At 40.5% G+C, this 27939-nt stretch overlaps 1 protein-coding gene across 1 annotated transcript; it reads right to left on the bottom strand.

The window, feature by feature from the left end:
• On the bottom strand, nucleotides 1-25959 carry cpxm2 (carboxypeptidase X (M14 family), member 2). The gene is made up of 14 exons (XM_083932538.1): nucleotides 25303-25959; nucleotides 22913-23005; nucleotides 17628-17737; nucleotides 15385-15524; nucleotides 12141-12225; nucleotides 10296-10446; nucleotides 9495-9583; nucleotides 8230-8353; nucleotides 7876-8072; nucleotides 6834-7013; nucleotides 5226-5523; nucleotides 4759-4898; nucleotides 3653-3752; nucleotides 1-1844 (listed from the first exon to the last, which is right to left on the bottom strand). The coding sequence occupies exons 1-14, from the start codon at nucleotides 25583-25585 to the stop codon at nucleotides 1588-1590; spliced, it is 2247 nt and encodes a 748-aa protein (XP_083788664.1). The 5' UTR covers nucleotides 25586-25959; the 3' UTR covers nucleotides 1-1587.
• Nucleotides 25960-27939: the final 1980 nt, after the last annotated feature.

Below are 27939 nucleotides of genomic sequence, written 5' to 3'. Positions count from 1 at the left end.
TTCAATCAAGCAGGAGCAAATGTCAAATCTGAGTACATTTTAATATGAATAACATAACATCCCAGTACTAAATCACCAACTACTGCAAATTCTTTGACTTTATTCATTGACTCATAGCACTGCTTAACTTTTTTGGGTCATGTCAATGTGGAATATCAGATAAAATGTAAAAGAACAGAAAGAAAAATGTATGAAATTATTTATTTTATTTTTGGCTCCTGATCTACTTGTAGATGTTCCTGTATTTATAAGAAAAATCCAAGCATATCTTCATACATTTTTCATTTATCATTGGAAACTACCATGGTCCGGCTGAGCACTTGGTTGTAAGTTGTCCATTAAGTAAGGGATAATGTTCTTTGAGGTGTCCATTATCAGGAATAAATGGTTGGCGGGATGGCCAGAATCGATAATGGACACCATGAAGGGGATTATCCCGCTCATAGACAGTTGCCAGAGGGACATTTTAAGACCATTAATGTTGATTTTAATACCAAATTACATAGACTAGTTCTTAGTTCTTACCTGGAAATGTTTTGTTAACTCATTAGAAAATTAGAGAACCATAAAATAAAACTCTTATCATTAAATTATGAGGGAATCATAAATCTGAACTCAGAAAATAAAGCATTGCCAACCATTTTGAACTGCATTAACCAGTGTGAAAGATGCTGTACACATTGATTGAATGGTTGATTGGTTCTTACCATGAAAAATCCACACTTCTACATGAGAAATTAAACTATTTCAATTTGTGCAAACAGTCTTTATTTTATAACTTGCTAAAAGCAAAGTGTATAAAAACTGAATCAATGAAACAGAAAAGGTCACTGAGTCCACGAGCTTTTTAAAAGACATTTAAATTGTACAGGTGCAGATAATAAAGCTTTTGTAATGGTTTACATAATTGTGTTACATAAGTTAATAGGTATGTACATAATGACCATGGCCATTCATCACAGTGGTTAAAATGAGATGTTAAGGCAGATTTCTCCTCCGTAATTTATATTTCAATTTTCTTTTATTTAAAAAAATAAGTTCTAATCTGATTATACTCTGTCAGTATTTATATTTGATGTCACAAGGAATTATGGTAGATGACTTAATAATAATATCTTAATCTAAATCGAAAAAGAGGGGTCATGAACATAAACTTAGCCTTTGACAGAGTGAAATACAGTGAATGTCGAGAAAGGTTGAGATGACAACAGTTAAAGGGGAATCTTTCAACCAGGACCCTATTCCCCTGTGTGTTTCTATGTCTAATAAGACGACATTGCAGCAGGGTTTGTTGTGACCAGGCTGCAGCGCTCAATACTGGACCAATTTCAAAAGAAAAGCTCCCGCCATTAGTCACAGAAATACATAAGGAAATAGGGTCCAGATTGAAAAATACCTTAATTCCCCTTTAACACAAACAAAACAAAACAAAACAAATAAAGCATCCTATTTAAATTAGTCCACATTTTGAATCTTCCAACACCAATACCACTGACAGCACTCTGAAGGAACCCAAACCCAAGCTTGAGGTTGGCCCTCAGTCTGATCAGAGCAGATGTTTGGTTTGAATTCATCCTTGTGCAGTCTTCATGTCCCCAGACGTCTCTCTCTGGACCTGCGACCTTGGAGCTGCCGGACAGGCAATCTGATCGGCTGCTTGTTAAATTTTTCCATTATTTCTTTGATTCGTGACAGGTTGGTGCGGCCGATGACAAAGTCACAAATGGTGGCTCCCATCTCGTAGCCCACCTCGCACTTCTTAATGGCAAGGCTGTAGCCTTCAGCCTTGGCTGTTACTCTGTACTCTCCGGGGTTCAGCAAGCGCCAGTAATCGCCATCAGAAGCTGGAAACAAACAAAACACGCACAGAAAACTATAATTTTTGTACTTATGGATATTGTGACTGTCAGGATGTTGCATGCTCAAACAAAACAAAACAAATAAAGCATCCTATTTAAAGTTTTTTAAGATTTAAGTCCACATTTTTAATCTTCCTACACCAATACCACTGACAGCACTCTGAAGGAACCCAAACCCATAAATAAATATCACAAAAGTGTCTTTGTCACACTGAACTGTAGGTGAAGATACCCTTCAAAGGTCCCACAATATTCTCATTTTAAAGTTTTATTCATTTGTATTTTGGGATTCTACTAGAACATGTTTACATGCTTTAATGTTTTAAAAAAAACATTATTGTTCTCATACTGTCTGTCTGAATATACCTGTATTCCCCCTCTGTCTGAAACGCTCCATTTAAGTGCCTGTCTCTTTAAGACCCCCGACCAAAAAAGCCCAGTCTGCTCCGCATTTTGGTACTTTCACAGAATTTATATAGCACCTAGACCTACTTTATAATCAAAAAGAGCATTTAATGCAAATGCTTAATCTGTATGTTGTATGCTGTAGAATTTTGTTAATTTTATAAGGCACCATGTAAACATTGTATTTAGGTTAAATCACAACAAGCATAACAGTTACAGTACACATTATTTGTGCAATAGCAGCAATATGCAAATCTTGTCCTAGAAAGCTAAATTTACAGAGCCTGCTGTGCTAAGCAGTTGCAAAATGCAAGCCATCCAAAAGTTGGAGAGATCTTTATTACACTTTTGAGAAGACAATATGAATATTCCTACTTAGGTTTTTAAAAATAGCTCTGCTTTGTCATGCTGGATTTTCTTGGTCTCTCTCTGCTGAATGCTGCCTTTATGTGATGACGGGGACACGAGTGGGCGTATTTTCAGCCTTTGATACACTCAAAATAAACAAGTGTCCCTTCCTTCGGGTCATCCAAACACCCACCTCTGAATAACCACTGAGACGAATGAAATATGACGGCAGGTCTTTCTCTGCTGCTGATCTTCAGACCATCCAAACAGTTACACGTGGACATCTGCGCTCACATTACTCACATTCAGATAGCAGAAGGGAATCTAATTGTTTCCTGAAATGCTTCAATACAATATCTTATGAGCTAATGAATACTCCGTCTGGCAAAACATCTTTCAGATATCAGGGTGCATGAGTAGCATCGAGCCTGTCTGTCCTGCCTTCACAGTGAATACAGTTGATTCATCCAGATGGGAGAACAACTGCTTTGCAAATGTCTGTTTTTGAACGTTCATACAGTTCCAAAGCGTATTCAAAGCAGCTGAAAAGATTTCAAAAAGTAAATTGCCTGAAATCTTTCCTGACTGCAACTGAGAATAGCAAGGTTTCTGAGAAGGGGCTTAAACTCTAAGTTCCAGGAATAATAACAGCTAATTTCCTTTTGGACAATCAATTTCACGCTCTAAGTACAAAACTACCTTGGCTTTGACGGCTTCATTTTTTTATGCATCAGCAGAGATTGCCTTGAGGATGCACAATCAATAGTCAAATTCAGGGCAGGAGGCCTAGACGACACTGGCTATGACTGCGAAAATTGAGTCAGACTCCAACCTGCTCCAGCTGTTTTTGTATTCTGTTTATGTGGGTGAGTAATTCCTGGGGAATAATGCAAGAGTATAGACAGTTGAGTCAGAGCGCTCTGAGGTAGCTTCTGCTGCTTTGATTGCAAAAGCTAACCCATAAAATTTCAGACATGAAGGGGAAAAAAAATCCACATGATGGAAAACAGACAATGACATGTTTTGTGTTTGTTGCTTGCCTGTGCGGATATCATGGCCGATGCCCTCCACAGAGATGATGGCATTAGCTATTCCACGACCTTGCAGGTCCCTCACCACACCTTTGATCCCACGATGCACCTGCACATGAAAGCATGACACATGGAACCATGTGTGAATCCGGCCCCAAGTTTACCTCAATAAAATCCACTTCATAATTTAATATAATGGTACAATGCACGTTCTGATTTATAATGTATGACCTTCAGTTCAACAGAACAGTCGGGCATGTTTTAATATCATTTCTCTTTCAGCTTCGATATTTAAATAAAAAGCTGCGACGCAACATGTGGGCCTCTAAATCCACATCACTGGAGAGAATATAAAATAACAAGCCGATAAGTCTTCTCAAAGCATGGCTTATTTTGCCTGAATTTGAAGGACAAGACCTTTTTTAGGCTGTTCTCATTTACTGTTCATACAAATACCTATAAACAGTGACATAGGGATGAGGGTTGAGTGTTGAGCACTTTGACCTGTGTTCCACTCCCGGAAGTATTAAGCCAAACCACAGCTTTCTATCTTTACAAGTCGTCTTGGTGCCTAATGTTTACCGGACAGATAACAGTAGTTTTGGTGCCTGAACTTAATGTCACCTTATGTTGCCTGAACTTAACCGCTGCGGTCACGTACCGGTCGGCTTTTCGCAGCGTTAAATAGTCATATTTCTTAATATATCATAAGTGCCTGTTTCCTTCATATCTCGTTAGATATCATACAAATCATAGACTGTATATAAGGATGGGTCTATATGCAGAAATTAAATATAATATTTATAATAAGAATGTTTTCATTAGTGTATAATAATCTGAAACTAAGAATCCTTATGTTTTCGTTAGAATGAGCCCTTCATTTAGGAAGCAGGCTGCCATGTTGCACAAACATGCTTCTACAGAATCCCTGAACAGAAAAACAAAACAGAGGCTCCAAAGAGGGCCTTAACGGTTTGTTATATAACCTGAAGACCACCGCTCGTACAGTATTGATACGGCACTTTTTAGTAAATACTTTAGTGAGAAGAATAACGAGAACAAATTGACGATGTTTCTGTGTGAGTTGCTGGGGCTGCTTTGCCTCTGCAGGGTACCTGTTCCATGAAGACAAGAAGAGACTCGCGGTTGTTCTCCCACTCCTCGGGCAGTTCGCTCTCGTGAGGGAATTTGTCACAACCCACATACATCGACAACTCAAAGCAGTTGGTGTGCAGATAGCTGAAGTCATTCATACCTGCCGAGAAAGAGAAACATATCTGTAGGCTTGCAGCTTTTTATCTAGTTGGTGAGAAATTGTGTTAATTAGTGAATGAGTGAAATGGACTTGAACTACTTTTGCCTTTCTTTTTTTTTGTTTGCCTCTGAGTTCTTACACGAGGCTCCAAGCTAAACCTTAAAAGCTTTGAAACAGCCAAAGGGCCAGTACTGAATATGCAGATGTGCTCATGTGTGCTTAACAAAGCTACAGCTCAAAGGATCACAGCTGAGCAGAGAAAACCCTGCATAAAACAGCGTTAGGATCATTGAGAAAACACCCAGGTAGCTACATATGGACACTTACTGCCAGCTGCGGTGTGCCAAGACGCTCCATTAATGGTTCCGTCCTCTTTGGCAAAATCTTCTGTGTGGCAGACCCTTCGGTTGGCGGCAGTCATCAGGCGGTGGGTGGATGCATAGGAGAACGCCAACCAACGGAAGACATGGTCATCCGGAGTGGGGGTCTGCTCCCTGGCCACCCCTTGGGTGCGAGTTTTGTCGTACGGGAAGGTCACCACCAGCTCCCCTCCCTGGATGTTACTGCCCAGCACAAAGGGCATCTTCTCCATCCATGCTATCAGAGCCCGCGTCTCCACGGCAACCTACAGTGGGGACCAAGGACAGAGGAGGATAATGTAATTTGTGCAATCATCTCACTACTGTGATTGCTAAATTAACTCCCCCAAAGCTGAAAACAATTTCACTGCTCTCAAGAGGCAGTGATAAAGCTATCAAAAATGCACACATGCTTCCACGCTGGAAACTAATTACACTAATATTTATTCTGAAAAGTAAACACATTTCCATCAAGAGGCAGTCGGCCAAGTTGTACCCTATGGCTTCCATGTTACAATCAGGAAATTGATAAAAGGAAAGCTGCATGCTGTTTGGACTCATAATTAAACCAGCCGTCCTATCTGTAAGCACTGGTGAGGCCGGCTAGTTTTCACAGCTTCCTGAGCACAGATGGGGATTCCAGCTCTGCAGATGCAACAGCTCCGCAGGAGGCTCTGTGTGACTCAGTCAAGCCTCTAGATAACGTCAAAGCACTCGTGACGATGAGCTTTAAATAGATTGCTGGGTCTATTTTCGCTCACAGCCTCTTCGTCACAAATAGCAAATGCATCCACATCTCGCAAAATAGAGAGCGCTGGTGTACACACAAGGCTGTTTTAACCTTTTCAAGGGAGGGATTGGGATTTGCTTTTCAAACTGGAGAAGGTGCAGGACGAGGACATGGAATCCTAATTCGTCACCTACTGTATACTGTAGGTGAAGTCACCGGAAACTAAATGGCAATGACATTATTAAAGATGCAGCACATGGAACATAAAAACTGTTGTTTTCTGAAGTGACTTTTGTCACAAAAGATCAAAATGTTAGTGTTTCAGTCTTTTCAGGACAAGGGAGCAGAGGTTGATGACGACACTAGAGGCGACCAACGCGTTTCTTCCAAATAACAATGGTGGCAATGGTTAGCTGCGATGTTGCAATGGTATCAGATTTATCTGAGTTTTTCTTCATTGAAAGAAGAGAACGGCACTGATGGCTTTTCTCGATGGAAAAGACGTTTTCTCTCTTCTCCTGATTGACTTCGGCGAGAGTTTGATAGACAGATGGTTCATCCAATTACCTTTCAGGTAGGTTTTATAAGTGCCTGCCAACAGTCTCTAATGAGGCCTTCTCAGATGGTTCTGTGAGACAAACAAAAAAACCTCTGCTGGCTGCTCTGATTGGTCAGCATTTTTTGGTCTTCTACATCTGTGCTCTGTGTCTCTGCACTGTTATTGTGTAACTGAATAATTTACAGTATTCATTTCGAAGCACCTCGACCTGCTTTATAATTTAAAAAAAAGACATGGAAATCTCACACTATACTATAAGATACTATACAACAATCAATCAGACTCACAGAGGCATTTTTGGACAGGTACCACTCTGGGATGGGCACGTGGTGGTTGAACATTTTGCGAGGGATCCACTTCTTGGCCTCGGCTTCCCACAATATGGAGTTGAGATCAGGGAAGTTATGGTGAATGTCTATTCCATCATTGCTCCATCGACCCAAAGACCAGCCACTGATCTCTGAACCCTGGGCAAAAGAGCAAGAATAAGAACCAAAGTGAAAGAGAAAGTCAGAAAAAAAAGATAGTTAATAGTGGTAACAGCAGTTCTAGATGAAGGCCTGTTACATGGTTCAGATGGCTTGATGGGAAGTGTGGCGTTATCATCACACTTTGCCTCCCTGTCATCACAGCTCATCCAAAAAAAGCTGCAGAACTGTACAAAGATGGAGAGTGATGCAGCACAACTATTGACCCCTTTTACATTAGACAGAGTCACTTGATTCAATGTTCAATTTGACAATATAGCTTAATAAACCTTTAATCCAGGGATGCCCAATCCTGCTCCTGCAGAACTACTGCCCTGCATGTTTCCTCCTGCTCGAACACACCTCAGTCTAATGATGTGCTCGTTATCAAGCAGCTGAAGCTCGTCACAGGTTTGATAATCATTAGAGTCAGCTGTGTTGGAGCAGGGAGAAACCTAAAACATGCAGGGCACTAGCTCTCCAGGAGCAGGATTTGGCACCCCTGATTTAATCCTTGCATCAGCCATATGCAAACATGAAAAACAAAAAATGCCTGACCCATCTGCTGCCCTTTTTAGATGCCACTTAGGGTTGAACAGTCTCATCTCTTTTAATGTACATGCAAATCTCAGAACAAGCTAACACCTAGTTCGCACCATTTAATATTAAATGTCATACTTTACAGCAAAACAGGCAGTCTACGTCCACATGCTACGTCCACTCATAACACATACGTTTTTACATATTCCACCATATCATTCATGTGCTCTTAAGAGGAGAACACTTGTCAACAGATAGGGGGCTGTTTTTACCAGAGGCCAACGAGTGATATGAGGTCACTAAAGGCCATATTGCATCTTACCACTTCAAAGGCTTTCTCGTACCCATCGGGGTTGACAGATGGCAATAGATGGATTCTGGTCTCTTCCACCAGGTGACGTATCCGCTGGTTACCGGACAGATACTCCAGACACATGAACTGCATCAGTAGGAGGAGCAGCTCTCGGCCCAGCACCTCGTTACCATGGGAACCTGCTGTGTAACGAAACTCTGGTTCGCCTATTCGACAAGTTCATACAAAGTGAGAGATGGGGGGGAGGGGATAAATATGCTATCACTGCAACTACACGTACATGACACAGAGCGATCACAGTGTAAAGGCTCTGATCTTATTATGGTGCATCAAATCACATCCTGCTGCCTTAAATATACTCACCAACTTCATGTTCTCCCGGGTTGTCAGAAATCTCTATGGCATACAGCTTGAGGCCACCATGGCTCTTTCCAATGTTATAGATCCGGGTGATGTTGGGACACATTTCATTGACCACCTTCATAAGCTGTGGAGGATAAATTATAAAGCTCTTGATATATTGTATACAATTTGAGTTTTTTTGTATTAAACCATTAACTCATGTCACATACTTTCATGCACCAATCAGGATTTTGCAATATTTGAATCAGACTCTGACGACAGTCGGTGGGTTGTTTGGTTTCTGTCCATCACACTCTGAAAACATAATACCTAAACATGTTTTTGTTATATTTTAAATGTTGAATAATATATTTTATAAGCAGTTCTTAAAAATTTCAAGCCAAGTTCTCAATATTTTCACATTGTGGTATTGCTAATTTAAATGATTGATGCTGCCTCAAAATAGTCCACGGATATGAGTATGAATTGTATGAATCCATTACATTATAATCAGTCATTATCTAAAAAGAAAGGACAGTCTTTAAGAAATATAAGAGATATGTTTTTACTCCTTTTACAGCATGTACTTTATTGAGAAGCCATAATGGGTTTTTCCACTTTTAGGCTCTTACGTAAGGAACTACTTAAACTGCTGTAGATCAGTAGGAGATACGGTTCCAGGTACTTGCATGGAAAAAAGAAATGTCAAGGGCGAAAAGGCTTTAGGAGCCGAGTTTTAAAAACAGTCCTTTCTTTCTTTGTGAAGGTCTATTGAGGCTGGACACCCTGTGTGATACAGCTTTGGTCTCAACGGTACAGAAACATAGAAAAGAATTCACTTTGAAAAAAAGCTTTACAATGTGCTATACATTCAGAGCATTAATCTAAGTCTCAGTGTTGGTCATAACAGCCGTTTAGGACACCTGTCGTAAACGGTTTTAGCCAGGGGAGCTGCTACATTACAGACGATTGCGATTCCCAGCACTTGAAGCTTCACAACCACTCAGTCACAGTGTAAGCTGTGACAAATACAGCTGTCCTCTGTCTCGGTACAAACAGGCTACTGTTCATGACATCTATATGAATAAGTAATGACACAACCCAGGAGATGCTTAATGCATTTTCATGTGGCTGGCAGCGCTCACTTCATTTGTTTCTGTTGAACACCTTGTTCTTGCAAAGGACACAACTTGTCTGGTGTTGGCTCGCAGTTACACAAGATGTTTTATTGCTCTGGTGTCTTTGAATAAGCGGTTGGCTTATGTCTATTGTTCACTGTGACTCACCTGCCTCATTTCTTTGTAGCTGTGGTGTCTGAAGTCCAAGTCATCTGTCGTTATGACTTCATTGCGTCTGTGGTAATAATTGTTTGGATCTGTAAGGAATCAGAAAACAAATAAAGAAAGAGTAATTCATTTTTTTTGCAATAATATCAAAGGAAAAGTATGATCAATCATGTCAGGTATGTCAACTCTATAAATGCTGAGCACCAGCTCGGTTTCCTCCAGTTTAGGTCTAGGTTTAGGTTCATTTCAGCCAAAATAAAGATATTTCTTCCTCCAGAGCTAAATTGTGCTAGGGTTTTGAGATATCTGCCTCTACTCCAGCACAAAGTAAGTGACATGTAATTTCATTTGTTGTGTCCCCTGTCACTCGACAATTACACAATAATAACTCAACAGCAACCTGTCAGTTACTGTGGATGATCTCGGCAGACCGCTCTATGCAAGGCATTCATTGGGACAATTGTTTCAGTAAAAAATGTTCCTGTGAAAATTGTCTCAAAACCTAAGCATGTAAAATCAATCTTACTGATCTTTTTCTAACCCAAGGGATGTTTGTGCCTAACCAAACCATAACCATAACCCTAGCCGTTTTAAATCAGAATATAGTTTTAATTTTGAAACTGTAATGCCTTCCTGTTGATAGTGGCATCAGATCAGTAGACATAGGGACATGAATCATTTCGGCTTTATACATGTTGTTCTGAGAGTGTAAATGCTGGATTTTGCAGTTCGGTCTTTCTGAACAAGTTCCAATGCTGTATCAAGAAATATTCACGTGTCTGCTTCATACAAACCCGTCACCTGGCATAGGACAGCCAAGGATCTCCGCTCTCATACAGATATTGCCGTTGTGAAACCAAGAGCAAGGGTTGACTCGGATGTATCGGCCGACCACTGGGGTTGGGAAGATGTTCCGTACCGGGATCTCCTTTTCCCTGTTGCCAGTGAAGATCTACTAAGGCAAACACATTCATACAAATGGTGAATATGGAACAGGATGTTGTTGTTTTTTTTTCTAAAGTGAACCCCAGTTGATTTCCATCCATCCAACCATCTTCAACAGCTTGTCCCTAACGGGGTCGCTGGAGCCCAGTTGACATTGGGCTTGAGGCGGGGTACACCCTGGACAGAATGCCCTTCTATCGCAGGGCACATAGAGACAGACAGAGACAGACAACCATTCACACCTACTGGCAATTTAAAGACATCAATTAACCTAACACGTGCATGTCTTTTGACTGTAGGAGGAAGCCGGAGAACCTGGAGAAAACCCACGCAGACACGGGGAGAACATGCAAACTCGACACAGAAGGGCCCCAGCCAGGATGCGAACCAGGAACCCTCTTAATGTGAGGGGGGAAGTGCTAACCACCAAACCACCGACCCCAGTTGATTTTAGCTATTTTATTTTATAACCTCCACTGAGAATGAACGTTTTCTGCTTTTAAAACATGGTGGTAGGGTGAAGCATGGGTTAAGGAAGAGCCCATTCATTTTCGAGAGGATCCAAATCATGTGCTGGAAACACAAATCTTTTTTCACTTTGGTTACCATCGTGAGATAGGGCATTTGTACTGCATTCCTGCGGTGTCAGAATAATTAGAAAAAAATTATTCCCGACTGTGAAAATTCACACTGCATTAACATTGTGAGATAGGGCATGCCTTGATGGAGGTCTACGCTCTCCAAGTACCCTTCCAGTTTATTAGTGCATTTGTCATGGAAATATACCTTTCCATCAACAGCTGTAAATGAGCCAAATTTAGTCTAGAATGTCCACATTGTCAAGGCATCATGTATAAAGGACAGGACATACAGCAGATGTTAAAGAAGCTTTTGGAAATGGAATAAATTCAATTCAAACATGCACCGAACAACCGGGGGAAAATGAAAAGAAATGTTTCCATGCTTTGGTCCACATAAGCAAACACATCCATGGACATGTAGAACGTGAGTAAAACCTTGATACCGCTGGGATTTTCTAGTAAATTTTAACACCCACGATTATGCACATTTTGGCATTTTGCAAGACAAACAGTGCAGTTTGGCATTTGGAATAAATGGGTGAGCAAGAAGCTTGTAGACATAAGTACTGTAGTTGTATTATCTCCTACATCTATGACATCACCAGCCAAGGTAGTGTACAGTTACACCAAAATGTCATTACCTGGGACTTGACCCGCAGTAAGGAGCTGCAAGTATATGATATTCCTCAAAAACATAATCTGAGCTGCATGTTGATTGATAATATGATTTTTTATTTTTGTAATTATTTTATAATCCAAATGCATCAGTGATCAGTTCCTGCTTTGGTTTGTTGTCAATAAATTCCTGTATTTTCTGTCTATTCAATTACATCAAATGCCAAGACGTTACTGGGACAATAAGCCAGGATGAGGTTCCCATCTGCTTGAAGATCATCGTCAGTATTTACTGCTGCCTCCCAGCTCATTAAGCTTGGCAATAAACAGAGATCTAAATCTTCCTCTGTAATGGCTCCCTGGCAAGAATTAATTGTTCTATCATGTTATAGTCAATGAGGGACGCACAAAACAAGACTCTGCGGAGAAAGAGTAAAATTGCTTGAGCACAAAAGCTTTACAATTTGAGTAAATACTAGTTTTAAATGGTATGATTGTTACTCACCATGTCCTTTGAGCCATTCTTCAGTGTTATCCAGGTGTGACTGTCATTGCTCACCATGACTTTGTACGAGGTCACCCAGTCGCTCCTGTGAGCGTAAGGAAGAAAAGAAATATCCTGTCAGGCTGAATTTAATGCAAATGAGGTGACTGTGAGGAAGTAGCTCAGCACACATCCAGACTCGTTTAATTCTCGCAGGGTGGAAGTCTGTTTAATAATAGGACAATGGGAGAGGAGGTCACAGGATTTATATTAGATGTCACTTGAGGCTGTTATTGCTTAAAGTTTTGGAATATGAGCAAAAGTGAAGTTTTTCATCCAGATGATTTTCATTTTAACTGGGTCAAGTTTTGGTTCTGAATTCCAGAAATCCTTGGCCTGATAATCAGACTAGACTGGCTACGGCCCTGGCAACAATAATGCAGCTGTGACCAATATAAATGCAGACTTTATGGTCAAAACAAAAATCAAGCAAATTTCAAAAGTCAACTTAGAGATGCTCATAATAAATGGAGATAAATAGCGAACAAATGAGGGGTTTAACAGTATCACAGGCACTATGCTTGAGCAGTTAAAACTTGCCAACACACTGATTGCCCTTTGAAGGTATCATAAGCAGAGCACAACTAGGTGGAACATTAAAACAATCATTTGTAAATGAACAATTCACTGGTGATGTAACGTCCCATCAAGCCAGACAGAGCTCTACCCAGTGTGAGCAGTATGTCGGTTGGCGTCTGGATAAAGACATCAGTGCTGAGCTGGTCCAGCCTGGTAAGAATTCCCAGTTCTGCTAATTAAAGTCCTGTTATAGACGGAAGCGCCTGAGCTGGCACAGCAGACAGCTACATGCCCTACAGAGCTAATTGCGGGAAAAATTCTGTCTCAGGCATCGGTGTATTCTGTGCCCTCAGATCGTGCTGGCCTTGGGAAATTACAAACACAGTCTGATAAAGTATCTCCCCACGCTCTCTAACTACACAGCAGTTTTCAGAAGTCTGTGCCCACCCTTTCCAATTAAGAAGTACAAAGGCCAAACGCTGTCAAATATTATTACAGTGCAAAGGCAGAGTAGGTAGGGAAAATGTGAACAGAAGCAGTTCTTGGTTTTTCATGGTGAATATAAGACCCTGGTTAAGTGCCAATACAACTCGTTCCTAGTCGATCACTTAATTGTTGCCAAAATTCCTTTTGTTTAAAAAGCATATCAAACAATTAGGTACAATACAGTGGGGGATGAGTTTTCTGTATTGTTCTCCAACACAATAAGAGCCTAAAGTCAGGTCTAGCATAATGAAGAATCCAGTCATACTGAAAACTGTGGGCTGAGCAATTCAAGGTGAATTACTATGACTACAGGTACCTTTCTTCATAACGAAAAACACAATACCCTCTGTGAGCTCAGAGTGGATTTCTCAAGAGCCCATGGAGCCAAGTATGTAGGTCTACTGTACAGTATGTAAGTGGGCGTGTCACACACACATAAATCACAGGGTCACATTTGACCCAATTTCATTATAGCATCCATGCAAAACTGGGCTAACTTTAGCCACTGCCAACAATGGGCAGAAAACCAGCTTGCTGTTGAGATTGTTGTGTCTGAAACTGGGTCAAAAAATAAACAATTTTAGTATGGGGAAATAACATTGTAATAAAAAAAAATTGACTAGAACTGGGTCAATTTTGACACAATGATTTTTAGTGTGAAGCACTGTGTGTCAAAGTATAAAGGACTAAAGCTGCCATTGAATAATAAAAGAAAACCCAGCTATCCAATAATTGAAGGTTATTTTGAAAACATTTGTGGGTATTTCCCACTACAGCAGGCGTCTCCGACACACACACACACACACACACACACACACACACACACACACACACACACACACACACACACACACACACACACACACACACACATACACACACACACACATGCATTCACTCCACTGGCACATTAATTGAAGTAATGGGAATGTGTGAATTTAGAGTAAATATTTAAGAAATGTCTTCATACTCAAAAAAACACCCGGCAGATGTATGTACTGATGAGATGAGGCAGTGGGAGGTGAGATTATACCCATCCCTGCGTATTTGGAAGTTAAGTACCTAAGTTGCCATGGAGACCTGATACTATAATTCATATCTTAATGAGCTTCACAGACACACAGCAGACTCACCCCATGTCGTAGTCAGTAAACACTTACAGTAAATATAATTAAAGTGTTAAATTGTGTACAATAATATCCCTCTTTTTACCGTCATCTGAGTGAGATGAACCAACTTACGGTGCAGTAAAATCCCTTTTCTCCTGTGTGATTTTTATAATGTTGTGACCTTTTTAAGAGAGATGAAAGAACGAGGCTTTACTCCAATCAGTCAAACTCATAAATCCTTAATCCCACAGTGAGGGAGATCAGAAAAGACTCACGAAAAGGGCAAACACCAGTGAAGGTTCGGCACCATGTGGACGAGATTGAAAAGTTTGTTTTGTTTATATTTGTGAAGTCAAATTTTCCAGTTGGGTTTACAGGAAAATCCAAGAGTCATTTAGAGTTTTGGACCAAACACTTATGTCTGTATACTTCCAGTTTTCAGTTCTAATTATATTTTGAAACTCATGCCATATGTAAACAGATTTTTGGCCATTTTGTGTTTGGATTTGGATGAACCATACTAGCAATAAGGCTCTATGGATCCACCACTTTGGTCCCCCTATTAAATCTGGTATACACATTCATGTCCAGATAGATAGATAGATAGATAGATGGATAGATGGATATATGATAGATAGATAGATAGATAGATAGATAGATAGATAGATGGATAGATGGATATATGATAGATAGATAGATAGATAGATAGATAGATAGATAGATAGATAGATAGATAGATAGATAGATAGATAGATAGATAGATAGATAGATAGATAGATAGATAGATGGATGGATAGATAGATAGATAGATGGATAGATAGATAATATGCATGATATGTTTTCCTCATATTGTACTGTATCTTCCATTTCTTTTATCATTTTTCAATTATGAGTATCCATATTAAATGTGCTGGATTATCAAGCTCTGTGAGAGGTTTCCTTTCTTGTTCTACAAAAATGAATGTCCTCTAATGGTTTAAAACAACCAAAGAAGATCACCAGATATCACCAGGATACAAGGCAACCCCCCCCAAGTAAGCTTGGACGAGAAAATCCTCATCCTCGAACCATCCGTGACTGTTTCTACTCACGACCAGAGGGAGCTTCTGCCTTGTGTGATGACCCCTGTGAACTTTGTCAGCCTCCTGGCATCCACCTCGAACCACTGCAGCGGGTCATCTCTCCCTGCACACCAGGCGCCGTCATAGAGGTCATCTTCATAAAGGCCAGCCTGCAGGCCAGAAACAGTCGTGTGGAGCAGAATTTTATTCCAGATGTCCATGAGGAAACACAAACACACAGTCCATGTATGGCGCAATAGGCTGTCCTGATAACACTGGCTAAGCTATAGTAGAAAACAGGTACAGGCTACATCACCAAAGCTAAACTGGGTCATACTTAAACAGAGTGAACAAAGCAAAGCCAATGAAGTTCAGTTAGAACGCAGGACACGTTTGAGACAGGGCTGCGGGTTGAGTTTTGTTTCCATTTCCCAGCAATCAGCCGTTTAATTCGACGTGATATTGATGGAACATGTGAAAACATTTTTTAACAAAGGTTAAACTAATTATAATGTATAAAAATGCTACTCTCCATGTAGCCTGTACTGCACCAGTTGACACTGTTGGCTCAGATCGAGATGTGTGAACAGTCACACGCATGCTGTGTGTGTGCTGACGGGTCATACTGTTCATCTTCTTTCAAATTAACATCGTGATGACATACTACATACTATCGCTACCTTTTTATCATGACTGTCAAGTCTACACCACTACAACCACTACAACACAGGAGACTTGCCATAATTAATGAACATTTACACATTCTCACCTCAAAATTAGTTGTATGTACATTTTAAGATCTGAATTGGGGTGAAATCATTATAAAATTACTATACATTCAGTAACACTTTCTATAAGGGCCCCTTTTATAATAGATCATAAGCATCTTCATAAGAAATTATAATGTCTAGATCAGAGGGTTATGTCATTTTATTCATGTTTTATGTAAGGATTATTATTATTATTACCCAAAAAAGTAATATCAGGAATTAATAGATGACGGGGTGGCCAGAACCACCCAACATGTCTAAATACATTATGAATGTACTTAATGCATTATGGACATGACCTTCATAGAAGATGACACCATACATACATTACAAAGCAAAATGATGATCTAATAAATTTGTGAAATTATATGGGGATAATAGTCAGCATTGTTGTGTTCAATTAATTATACATATGTTTACATGATAAAGTATTTATCAAAGTCTTTATCATCAAAAAACGTTGATGGGTTAGAATGAATTAACATGAGACATAAAGTGTACTAACAATACTTTTATTCACATGCAGCTAAGAAAAGTGTGTTCCAGTCATAAGAAGTAAGTTGTCATCTGCCTTGACACAAATGTCTAGGTTTACTGTTGAATCTCACTGATTTGGGAGATTTGCAAATGAATACTTCTGCCAAGGAGGGTCTGTTTAATGTCTCATTTGTCTGTCGGTTAGCAGAATGTCCTCAAAAAACGTTACAATTGTTACAAATTATTTGTGTTTGGTGCCGTCTAGTTAAATTCAGCACAGCCCTGTTGGTGTCTGGAATCTAAACAAACTGTAGCAGCTACAGAAGTGGAAATAAACCAAGCTCACTGGCCACAGGCCCAATTCAACAGGCAACATCTGCTCTCAATGTTGTTCCTCCTGATTTACAGATAATTGTGCTGTAATATGGACACTATCTCTGCCCCTCTGTGATCCTTCACAGGCCTTCACATACACACCAAACAACAAATCCTTTGTTTGTTGATTCCCTATGACATAAAGCCTTGCGTCTTGTGTGGATTCCGAACATGTGTGCATGTTTCATTAATTGTGTGGATTCCTGCAGATGATCAGCCACGCTGTCGAATGTACACATGCTAATACCCTCAGAGCACAGCTCGCTCTAACAGGAAATACCTCTTCTCCCGGATGCCAATCATTTCTGTTAGGTTTGGGTATGTGCCCCTGGTTTGATGGCAACAACTGTCTCTGTCGGGTTAGCTTTGGTGTATTAAAAATATGCTGCGAGCTCATGATAATGTCATCCACATTTAACTGAGCAAAAGCCAGTTATCGCCATCTTTCCATGAAGCTTGAATATAAACTGATCCTGAAATTAAAAGATGCTATCTCTGGATCATATTTCTTTTGTGTTGCTGCTTTGTGGGGAGAAAAGGGCATTTCCATGGAAGCTTTCATGAAAAGATAAGATTGCCCAGGGTATAATGCGAGCCCAACATTTCTGGTAAGCTTGCCCAAGCTACCAACACTTTACATTCCCGTCTTACCTGAATGTTAAGACGACCTCTGTGTGCACCAAGGCCGTAGCGTTTCGTAGTGGAAGCATGAAGCTGGAAATCATCAATCTTCAATGTCTCCAGTCCCATGGGAGGGCATTCTGGGTAACGAGAATGACAAATTGGCCTGTAATGGTAATGTTGTGTACAGTATCATGTGGTGCATTGCTCCAGGATCATTGCTTTCTGTGCAGTATAGCCTCAACAGTAATGAGCAATTTGGACTTTCACAGTGAACCCAAATGTTTGAAGAAACAGAAATTACAGCAGCTGCACTCTGTTACCAAGAAGATAATAATAGGAGCTCTATTGAAAACATAATGACGTCAACACAGTGAACAATGAACAGCTTCATTTGACAATGTGAAATTTCCAAAGTAAAGCAGAATGTGATTGTTATGATGGCGGCCATTTTCAGTGTTGATGTTTCTTCATTCTGCCTCTGAACCAAACACGATAATAACTCAACATGGAAACTCTGAACATCTCCAGTTACTGTTGTCAAGCAAGTCTCCTTTGCAGCTGATTTGATCAAATATAAAGGCAAGTTCATGCTCACACTTCTGTCTGTAAACAACTAATTTTCTCAAAACCTTGAAAATCAAAGTGTAAAAGGTAAGGCAGTGTGAAGGAAATGGAGTTTAACAGTGTGACGGAGACTTTTATGTCTAAATTGTTATGAATTCCAAAATATGTCAGTCTTCATGGAGGATTAATGACTGTACACTATGAGCGTTTCCTTTTTGTAATTTTGCAACGCACACCTATCACAGCCATCTCCCTGCACCCTGAATACATGATTAAATTGTTGAAATAATTAAAGCAATACATGAAAGGGAGAAACCTGTCAAGCATGTTTAAAGGTATGGGTAAACAGATATATGATTTCATGTCAGATTTGGTTTTGATTACTAAAAGGGTATTGTCATATTGTTGATCAGCTACATTTACATGCACACTGTATTCTGAAATGCTAGTATGCATGCTAGACTGAGAAGGTTTTTAGTGCCAGTCCTATAAGCAGATATTGGATCAGCTGACAAACAGGTGTTGTGTGATCCTTCAAGACCTTTTCTACAACATCATTCCCTTAGGGCACTTCAGGAATATTACATTTCTCTTCTAGATTAAAAAAAGAAATTAAAGCAGCCGAGGTCGAGATATTGTGAGGTTTAGTTTGTAGTGTGGCTCAAGCTCCACAAACACTGGATTCTTATTTCCCTCAAAGAAACCTAATACTGTCTTTTTTTCGTTCATCGTCCCTGCCTAATAAATTCCATGCCCCAGGTTTATAATGCAGGCATTCTGATTTTTTTATGTCTCCAAACCCAAGCTGAAATAACCCTGATGACATCACTGTGACCTCATCAGGGTTATTGGGGTTATTTTCTGAGACCTGACTCTCAAGCCCCTTTCACACATACACAGCAAACCGTGAATTATTTATTTATTCCTCGGTACTTGAGAATGCAGATGCCTGAATCAGTTGGACATATTAAACAGACTTTGCCCTGCCAGCGCTAAAAGTCTGTCTAATATCTAATTTAGCCCAAAGTGGGAGAATGCACAGTGAGCCAGTGGGCGTGCTCGCGACATTTCTGCCGTGTGGCTCGCACAAAACTGGAAGAAAAGAAGAAAGGGCGATTTTACACAAAGTTGGCAATGAAAATGTCTAACTGGAAAGGAAATAATATTTAAGAACTTGTTTACGTGGTGACTGTGGTGTAATCTGTGTCATGTCCTGCCTCCAAACTGAATATTTCCAGTAAGTGAGAAGGACAAGTTACTGTTGTGTGCTACATGTGTGATAAGGCAATTTCGGTCAATGTCAGGACCTGATTCGTCTAACTTTGTCTGGAGTTCATATGAGAAAAATTCTTCAGACATGTTTCCAGTTAACAATCACATGTTCATTACTGTTACAGTAGTACTGATGATACTATTGATACTGTGCAGGTATCCTAGCAGCCCAAACCAAAGGACATGAGTAATCTAGGATGCAATGAGTGCCATAGTTCATATCTCTTCTGGCAGTGCAAATGATAGTAATCAGCGTTCATCGATATGATAAATCATCTTGTAATTAACTTCTTGAGAATGGCAATTATCCAGTAACACCCACTGATGCCACAGCAATGGTTTGGCAGGCATGCAGCTGTCTTCAAGGCCCTATTTTAGAAAAACACATGTCTTTTTTACAAAAGAAAAAATTGCACATCACTTAAGAATGTTTTCGTTTGCTGCTGGAGGGAGTTTGCAGTTCATTTGAACAAATGCCTGTATTTAAGTGATTGCAGAGACTGAGTTGGTGTTGACTAAATAGAGCTCTTTGTATGAGATTGGCTCATTGTTTACACTACAATGAATATCAACCAGTAAGTGCCAAATGGGCAAATCAAGGTTAATGTGTGAAATATCGGCTGCTGCCCAATGGATCTTTGGGTCAGGTCATGCTGTTTGCAGACTTCCCTAGATCACAGCGATAGAATTCAGAGCAAGACTTTCCGATTGGGCACTGGTCTGTTTGTACATGCAGCATATGCTGCACATGTTGCTGTCATAGAGCCAGGACTGCCTTCACAAATGAGGCACTAAGAAGACAAAGTCATTTTCATCGAAAATGACTCTGGGTCTGGACTTTTACAGGGCATATGCAAGTTGGACGTATTCTGCTTTATATTTGATCAATAAACGAAGCTGACTTTGCATTGTAGAACTGTTCCAGCAGCCTGATATATCTGAGACACTGAAAACCCTCAATCACTGGAACCAGGATTTGTAGAGAAGCCAGAGACAAAGATCTGCATCCAAAATACACACATGCATGAGATAATTTATGTTTGGTGCATGAATCAAGGATAGCTTGAAAGGAAATTAATTCCTGCTGTAAAACTGAATCGTAAAAGTTGATTAACAAGCCACTAGTTAGACCGGCTAGTGGAGTATTCACAGTCACACTCTATACAGCAATAAAAGACGTGTTGATCTTCTTGTAAGACTGTAATATATTTAATACACTGTGTTTAAAATCATCTTGGAATAAGACGCATACTGTAAGTCCATGGGCTTTTGTGAACATAATAGGGACAACCCGGTCCTCAAAACAGCCAAAAGGATCAAGGTTAGAAGTACACAAAAATGGATGGGTGCTGCCATGTTGCAAAGCCCTAAATCATTATCATCATCTGAATGCCTTCGAAAGAGGGCCCACACGGGAATGCAGCATCTGTCCATAACAATAAAGTGTAATAAAAAAAACACAAAGCACACAGTCAAAGCCTCATAGGCTCCTTGCCATGTAACTGCTGAAGCCCAAAACCAATTCTGGGATTTAGTCAGACTTTGTACGTCACAAGTTTCTATTTCCCACCTGGTGGGACAGCACTAAAATGCGTAAAGTGTGCAATTTATTCACATCATCATGTATGTAGACTGGTATTCCAGACTAAATCAAAAATGCATATTAATGTGGAACCTTAGCAACGAAAGGACATTCTGTACAGTTGAGCGACACATGCAAGTCGAGACGGTGCTTGGTCCGTTTTGAAGCAGGTCACAAACTCAAATTACAGCTAAGCAGAACACAAAAAAGTACAGTACACAGAACTTTCTGAAAACATTTGATGCCAGAAATAGGCAATACAGTAAAAGAATATACATATTTGATCAACAGTTTCACAGTTGGATCAGAGTTTCTTAAGCCTGGTGCATCAGTAACTACAGTACGTTTGGCCTGACTGTCCTCTGTCAGTTATCCTATCAAACCCCTCCCGTATCAGAGAAGAGTAATTTAGTCAGCAAACTAACGTACCGTTGTCAGTCATATGCTGATATCTATCTAGAGTAAAACAGTACATAACAATAGTCACCATAACTGGGCAGACAGACCTAGTGAGGCTGTAACAGCAGATTTCCCCACTGTATTTAACTGAGCATCAGTGGGATTTGATTGATTATGAGTTCAGCTTCTTATTTGTCAGAAGGACACTGTGTTATTTCTTCTCTCAAAAGTTACATAGTCTTGCTTCAACAGAAAATCCTCCAACAGCTCAGACTTTACCCCTGAATCATCATCACACAGCAACCCATGCATTTTTTTTTGTTTTACTCTTAACAGTCCAAACTCAGCCTCTGGAGCTTAACTGTGCACACATGTGACAGACTGTGATATCGGAGCGGAAACATCTTGTTTCAACACATTTCTGTTATATCCGATGGGAATAATAAGGAGCCATTGAAACATCCGCTGAATCAAACTTTGAAAATCCTCGCTGGTTTAGACCGCCTGTTAATGAATTCCCTGTTGTTTTGGTATGTGTGGATGTGGCAGGCTCTGAGGTTCTGCTACACCTCCGATAATGGCTGAATCATTCAACATTTGGGGGCTAAACTATTTCTAATGGAGCCCTCAACGTATAGAAAGTGTATGATTTTTACATTTTACATAAATCAGCAGCTACCAGGAGACGCTGTAAAAAAATTTGGTAAACAGACTAGTGTTGAGTCACAGTTTCAGCCGTGAAAACATGATTTCAGGACTTGACTGTGTGGGCTTCTTTGTGCCAGGCGAGTCGGCATGGAGTTCCCATTTTCCAACATGAAAGAATGTCCAACTTTCTGCTCCCATTCCTAAGTGCCAAATAGAAAATGGCAGCCTTTCTGTCCGTCTCAGTAGGTTCCTTATAATAGCTTCAACATAAACACATAAATTCCCAGTTGGCCACCACAGCCTCTCTTAACCTTCCAGAATTATTAAATACAGCTTCCTGCTTTGCTAGAAATGTCTGACACTGTGTAAATAAGTCTAATAAGGGCAATATCACCAGGTTCAGAGATGTGGAAAGTCTGAGGCCACATGTGCTATGCCCTAAATCATGCTCCCAGTCAAGCGGAGTTTAATTTGTCATCTGACATGACATGTATGCTACTGGGGGCATCCTGGCTTCAGTTCAGCAAATATACCGTGATCCATGGAAACCAAACACAATGCTTCATAGGCAGAGACGACATCGGTGCCTCTGTGGCTTGACTCCACTTCTGAGAGCATCATCTTAAATTGCCAGACTTTTCCTCTCAGGGAAAATATGCTCTATGAAAAAAACTCTTCCCCTTTCCAAAATATTTGTCATCTCCGAGAGAGTTTGTTTCTTTTTTCCCCATCCTAACGGCTCCTGTGAAAGCGGAGAAATGATCCGTGCACGTCAGAGGGAAGATTAATTTTAATGAGATTGTGAATTTCCCATAACAAGTGAAAGCCTCATCTGTTGTTTACTCACCCTCTTCTATCGAGTTGAATCGTCCTTCTCCGTCTGAGATGCTGTTTGGGGTTTTCAGGGCGCTCTTCTTGTTCTTCTCAGTCTTTTTGTTGGCTGTTTTCACAAAGGATGGAAATGACATTAATGCACAGAGATAAAACTCCATTTTGAAGAGGGACTTTGACAGGTCCAATCACCTTTTAAAACAGCTGATTCATTGTTGCAGAGGGAATGTTGACACAGAACGAAGAAAAATGTTGGCTGAATTAAGTCCTACACACATGGATAGATTCAGGATTGGGGTCTGAACAAAGAGACGATCTCTGGGAAGAGAATTTAAAAGCGCTTAATCACAGTATGTCTCCCACTCATAGCATCAAAGCCAATTTGAGATCTTTAACACAGTGATGCCTTGTATAAGAGGCTCAAATCTGTAATAGAAGCCTCCTGTACATGAAGCAGGATGAGGGCAAGAGTCATGGAAGTGAAGCGTGTGCTTTTTGTTTGACTGAGTGTCAGGTTGGGATAGGCCCCACATGATAACAATCCTTCACAGACCTGAAAGTCTTTATCCTCATCTCATTCTGGGGACAGGTTAAATCCTCAACAACGCTCTGAGCTGCACATGTGGTTCAGCGGAACAGATTTACAGTAGAGCGCTCTGGGATATGTTCATCCAAACTTCGATGAGGTACAGTACAGGCAATAGTCACGCTAGTAATAACACAATAAACACAACAAATAAATGTCTTGTATTCAAAATTTCTACTTAATGGGCCAGTGTTCAGGAGGTAGGGGGCTCTATTTGCAGAAATGGAATATAATATTCATAATTAGGTTTTCGGTGGGGTATAATCACCTGAAAATAAGACCTTCATATCTACATATGGAGCAGGTCCCTTTCCTCCTGAACCTAACCATTGAGGTCGACTTCCTGTCTCTGTTTCAGGGCATTAAATAGAACATTATATTTAATAAGACATCATACAAATTTTTGTGCATTCGTTTTCACAGGATATCATACAAACCTGTTGCAAATACGATGCTCCGCTAGATGCCAATAAATCTTCACACTGCTCCTTTAAGTTAAACCACTCTTAGTAAAGAAATGCACTCAGATATTGAAAGTTTGAGAACTTACAATGATGGATGCTTCAAGTGCCACTCTTGGTAATAAAATGAACTACAATAATTTATCAGCCTTCATTTAATTTATTGTATTTAATTTATTATTTATTTGCTACTATTTGATACAAATTGTTATGGTTAACATGTGAGCAAGCAATTGAAATTAAAATATTGTTTAGTGCATCTTTTAAGTACAGTGCTTCAATTGATCTGTTTACCTCCAACCTGTGAGTTTCCGCTTTATTTCTAAAAGATCTCACAGTCAATATTCATGGGCCTCTAAAAACAATAATTTATCTTGTCAATATGATGCAGTGCAACGGCGATAAAACAAACAATTATCATCACAGGGACGCTTTTTACTTTTGCTGTTATCCTATTCTTGTTGTAGTCCCACTTGCAGCAGGTATCCCTGCTGAGACACGTGAAGCCAGATGCTTGAAACATGAGGTCACTGTCGATACAGCTGCTCTAAATTATCTGCCACCAACCAACCAAACTCCCTCACGCCTGTTACTGTCCTCCAATCACCTGGAAGGATCTCAGACATACCTTCAAACCTGCTACTGCATGTGCTGAGAAAGCTTTGAGCTGTATTGCTATGTGGACTCTAACAGGACTGCACTGCACTGTCTCGCTGCTTTTGGAAAAAAACGTGGATTTCACATGTGTTCTGGCCCCTACATGTAATGCAGTCCTGACCTCTGCCGTGGGTGAGGCTGTTAATCCTGCTGGTGTGCAGACACCACAGAGAAACAGGGCTCTGATCTATGGGTACGGTGGTGGGAAGACGACTTCCTATGGAGGTCATTGTTATTGTTTTTTCTTGGCACATCCATCATCATGTAAAATTGAAATCAGCTGCTCCTCCGAAGTCTGGGGCACATTAGCTGTCATGACTTTGAGGAAAAATTACTCTCTAGATATTAACCTGCAACTTCAAACATTGATCTTTCAGATTTATGATGTATTATAAATGTCACTTTACAAGCACCAGGCAATACAAAAGCATCAGAAAGTTTGTTTAATGTATTTTGTGATTAGCTGTTTGATTACAAAACATATCCTTACGATTTCTATACATTATCCAAAATTATTCAATGAATAGCCATATACTGTCATCTAGTGGCAACACTGACTCGTAGGATAACTTCAAAAATTTTAGCACAACTTTAGTTTTCTAACTAAAAGTGCAAATCAGATATACAGTAAAGTTTTACTACCACTGCTTCTAACAAACACTTTCTTTATTTGTTCTTCTAAAGAGACGGCAGTGCTTTTACCTGCTTTTGCATCAGCTGTGGTTTTATCCGTCTGCCTGCTGCTGTCTGCCTTTCCCTTGGGCACTTTCTTCGCTGGCTTTTGGATCTGGTGCTCATGCCTGTCAGGTAGTGAGGCCACGGGCTTCTCCAGCATTTGGACCTGGTTGTACTGCTCTCTTGTCAGTAGCTCCTGCATGTAATAATCCTCATCCTCACCAGCAAAGCCATAGCTGAGGTCTGCAAGCCCCAGAAGGAGTCCCAGCAGAGCCAGGGGGGTTAGGAGGCTGAGGCGCTGTCTTGTCATGACCTGGGGAATTATCTCCAGCTGTGAGTCCCGATGCCGTCTCCAGAGGAGCCTGCTGCTGCTGCGGGACTGCGTCCCATCAACTGCTCCTCTTTCCCTCCCTTCCCACTCCAACACGGAGAGTTCACAAAGTTCTCAAAGCGCTCCAAGTTACTGACGAAAACAGCACAGCCAGAGGGTTCATGGACGCCTCAGTCTGGGAAAAATGCAGTGAGGGAGGGAGAAACACAGAGAGCAGGAGATGAGGGAGAGGGAAGGGAAGAGGCAGAGAGACAGACAGTACAGCTCTCTCCTTTAGATGCTGGCAGGTGACTCAAAAAGAAAAAAAAAAGTTCTTTCTCTCTTATAGACTCAAACCAGAACAGGCTGCTGACACACTGCAGAGTCATTGTATTAGTTTTGGTAGAAGTGAGTAAGGGATCGCAATCTCTCTGGGAAACATATATTGACACATTCAGGATCTGCTTTCATCTCCATCTCCTCCCACTCTGTCTGGGGCAGGCTTTAACTGGAGGAAAGTTTTTCTTCTTTCCTGCGAGGGAATCAACTCGGGGACTTAAACTGCTCTTAACAATATTGCAAATGAGTACAAAGGAAGAGCAGAGGCGAATTTCCCGGTGTGTCATAGTCCAAACTGGCAGAAAATATACATTCCCAAACAAACAGTAGCAGTCATCTGCCCTGAACAGTAAATCACACTGGGTGTACAGCTGTTAGAGCTTAGTAAAAAAAAAAAAAAAAAGTACACTTAATGCCTTGAATGTCTTCTAACACCACATGCTATCCCTTTTCTGGTAAGGCTAATTAACTTGTTGCTCCTCTTCAAGCTGCCTCATTTGCTGAAGCTGTTCTTGTGTCAGCCAAGACCTGTTTGGACGCTGCAGTAATTTACACGTTAACAAGCGGCTGAAACCGCACAAACTCTCTGTGGAGCGTCCAGGCACGTTCCAACACAGGGATGGAGCGATGCCCCGTGTGTCACACCTCATCACATCAGCGCTGTCTGTTTCTCATGGAGCTCTTTCTCTCCTTCTCTCTCTCTCTCTCTCACACACACACAAACACTACTGCAGCTGATGGAGCCTCACTTTCACATGAAGACAATAACAAAGTTTAAAGCCAAACACACCTAATTAAAACCATATTTTTCCCCATAAAGAGATTAATCTTTAAGTTAGATAACAGTTTCATCACAGGGATCTCAACGTGTAATATCTGGCTTCAAGAAGCATTCTGAGTTATTTCTAAGCAGAGACTATGATGTCGAGCCTTGGGCTGAAAATATTTAGTCATAAGGAGAAGTGGGATTCCACTGAACATTTGCACAAGTAATAAGTACAACTTCTGACACTTCATCAAGCTGAGACAAGACAAACTAAGGCAAGATAATAATCCCTTAACAAGCCCAGTGCCCTGCCGGGACGGTGCCCAATTTAAATGCAGTGGTTCATTACACATAACTAATGTTGATAGACATTGCATATAGAAAAGTCTGAATGAGCGGTATGGAAATCAGACTTTACACCTGAGACTGAGATCACTTTGGAATGGTGGCTAAAGGAGCCTGAGACTGCAGGCTAAACACAGAACAGCAGGATCTGGAATGGGTGGACAGATCGAGGCTGGCACAGTCTTTCACAGCAGGCATTCACTGTTCGCCCATTCCTCATCCAGACCACACCCAACCTTAACTGTATGGGTGGAAGAATGAGTGAGGAAAGGGAAGAAGCGAGACGTGGAAGGAAGTTAAAAGAGCTGTAGCATTTGAGACAAGTCCTCCTTCCCTGCACACCTTAAAGGTGCCATGATGTAGAAAGGGAGATTTGCATGTTTTAGTAATTTATTTTAAAGCAGGTCAAGGTGCTATATAAATACTGTGAAAGTATAAAGATGCTCAATCCTCACAGAGTTGGCAGCCTTTAACGGTGCCTTTAAATAAGCCATCAGGACTTCTATATACGTATGTGATACGTATGATGTAACTTTACTATATGTAGGTACAGTAGAAAGTGCAGTTACAGTGCTGTTACTATAATTCCCCGGCTGAGATGATGGTACAGAGACAGAGAGTTTAGATGCAGAAGACCCGGAACAGCTCTGTCCAATCCGAGCTGTCTGGCCGTTTTGGAAGGGGGGCTTAAAGAGACAGGAGCGTTTCAGGTATATTCAGACAGACAGTATGAGAAAAATCATTTTTGGACATTAAAGCATGTAAACATGTTCACATGCACGCATGTACTAGATACTCAAAACACCTGAAAATGAGCATAACATGTCCCCTTAAAATCAGCCACAACTCTCAGACTCAGGATTTTCCAAATGCATGACAACATTGTAGCTGTGATGCCTTTGGA

This window comes from Echiichthys vipera (assembly GCF_963691815.1).
Source record: "Echiichthys vipera genome assembly, chromosome: 18".
In the NCBI taxonomy this organism is placed as follows: Eukaryota; Metazoa; Chordata; class Actinopteri; order Perciformes; family Trachinidae; genus Echiichthys; species Echiichthys vipera.
The sequence above is the reverse complement of the archived record's forward strand: the minus strand, read 5'-3'. Positions and strand labels throughout refer to the sequence as shown.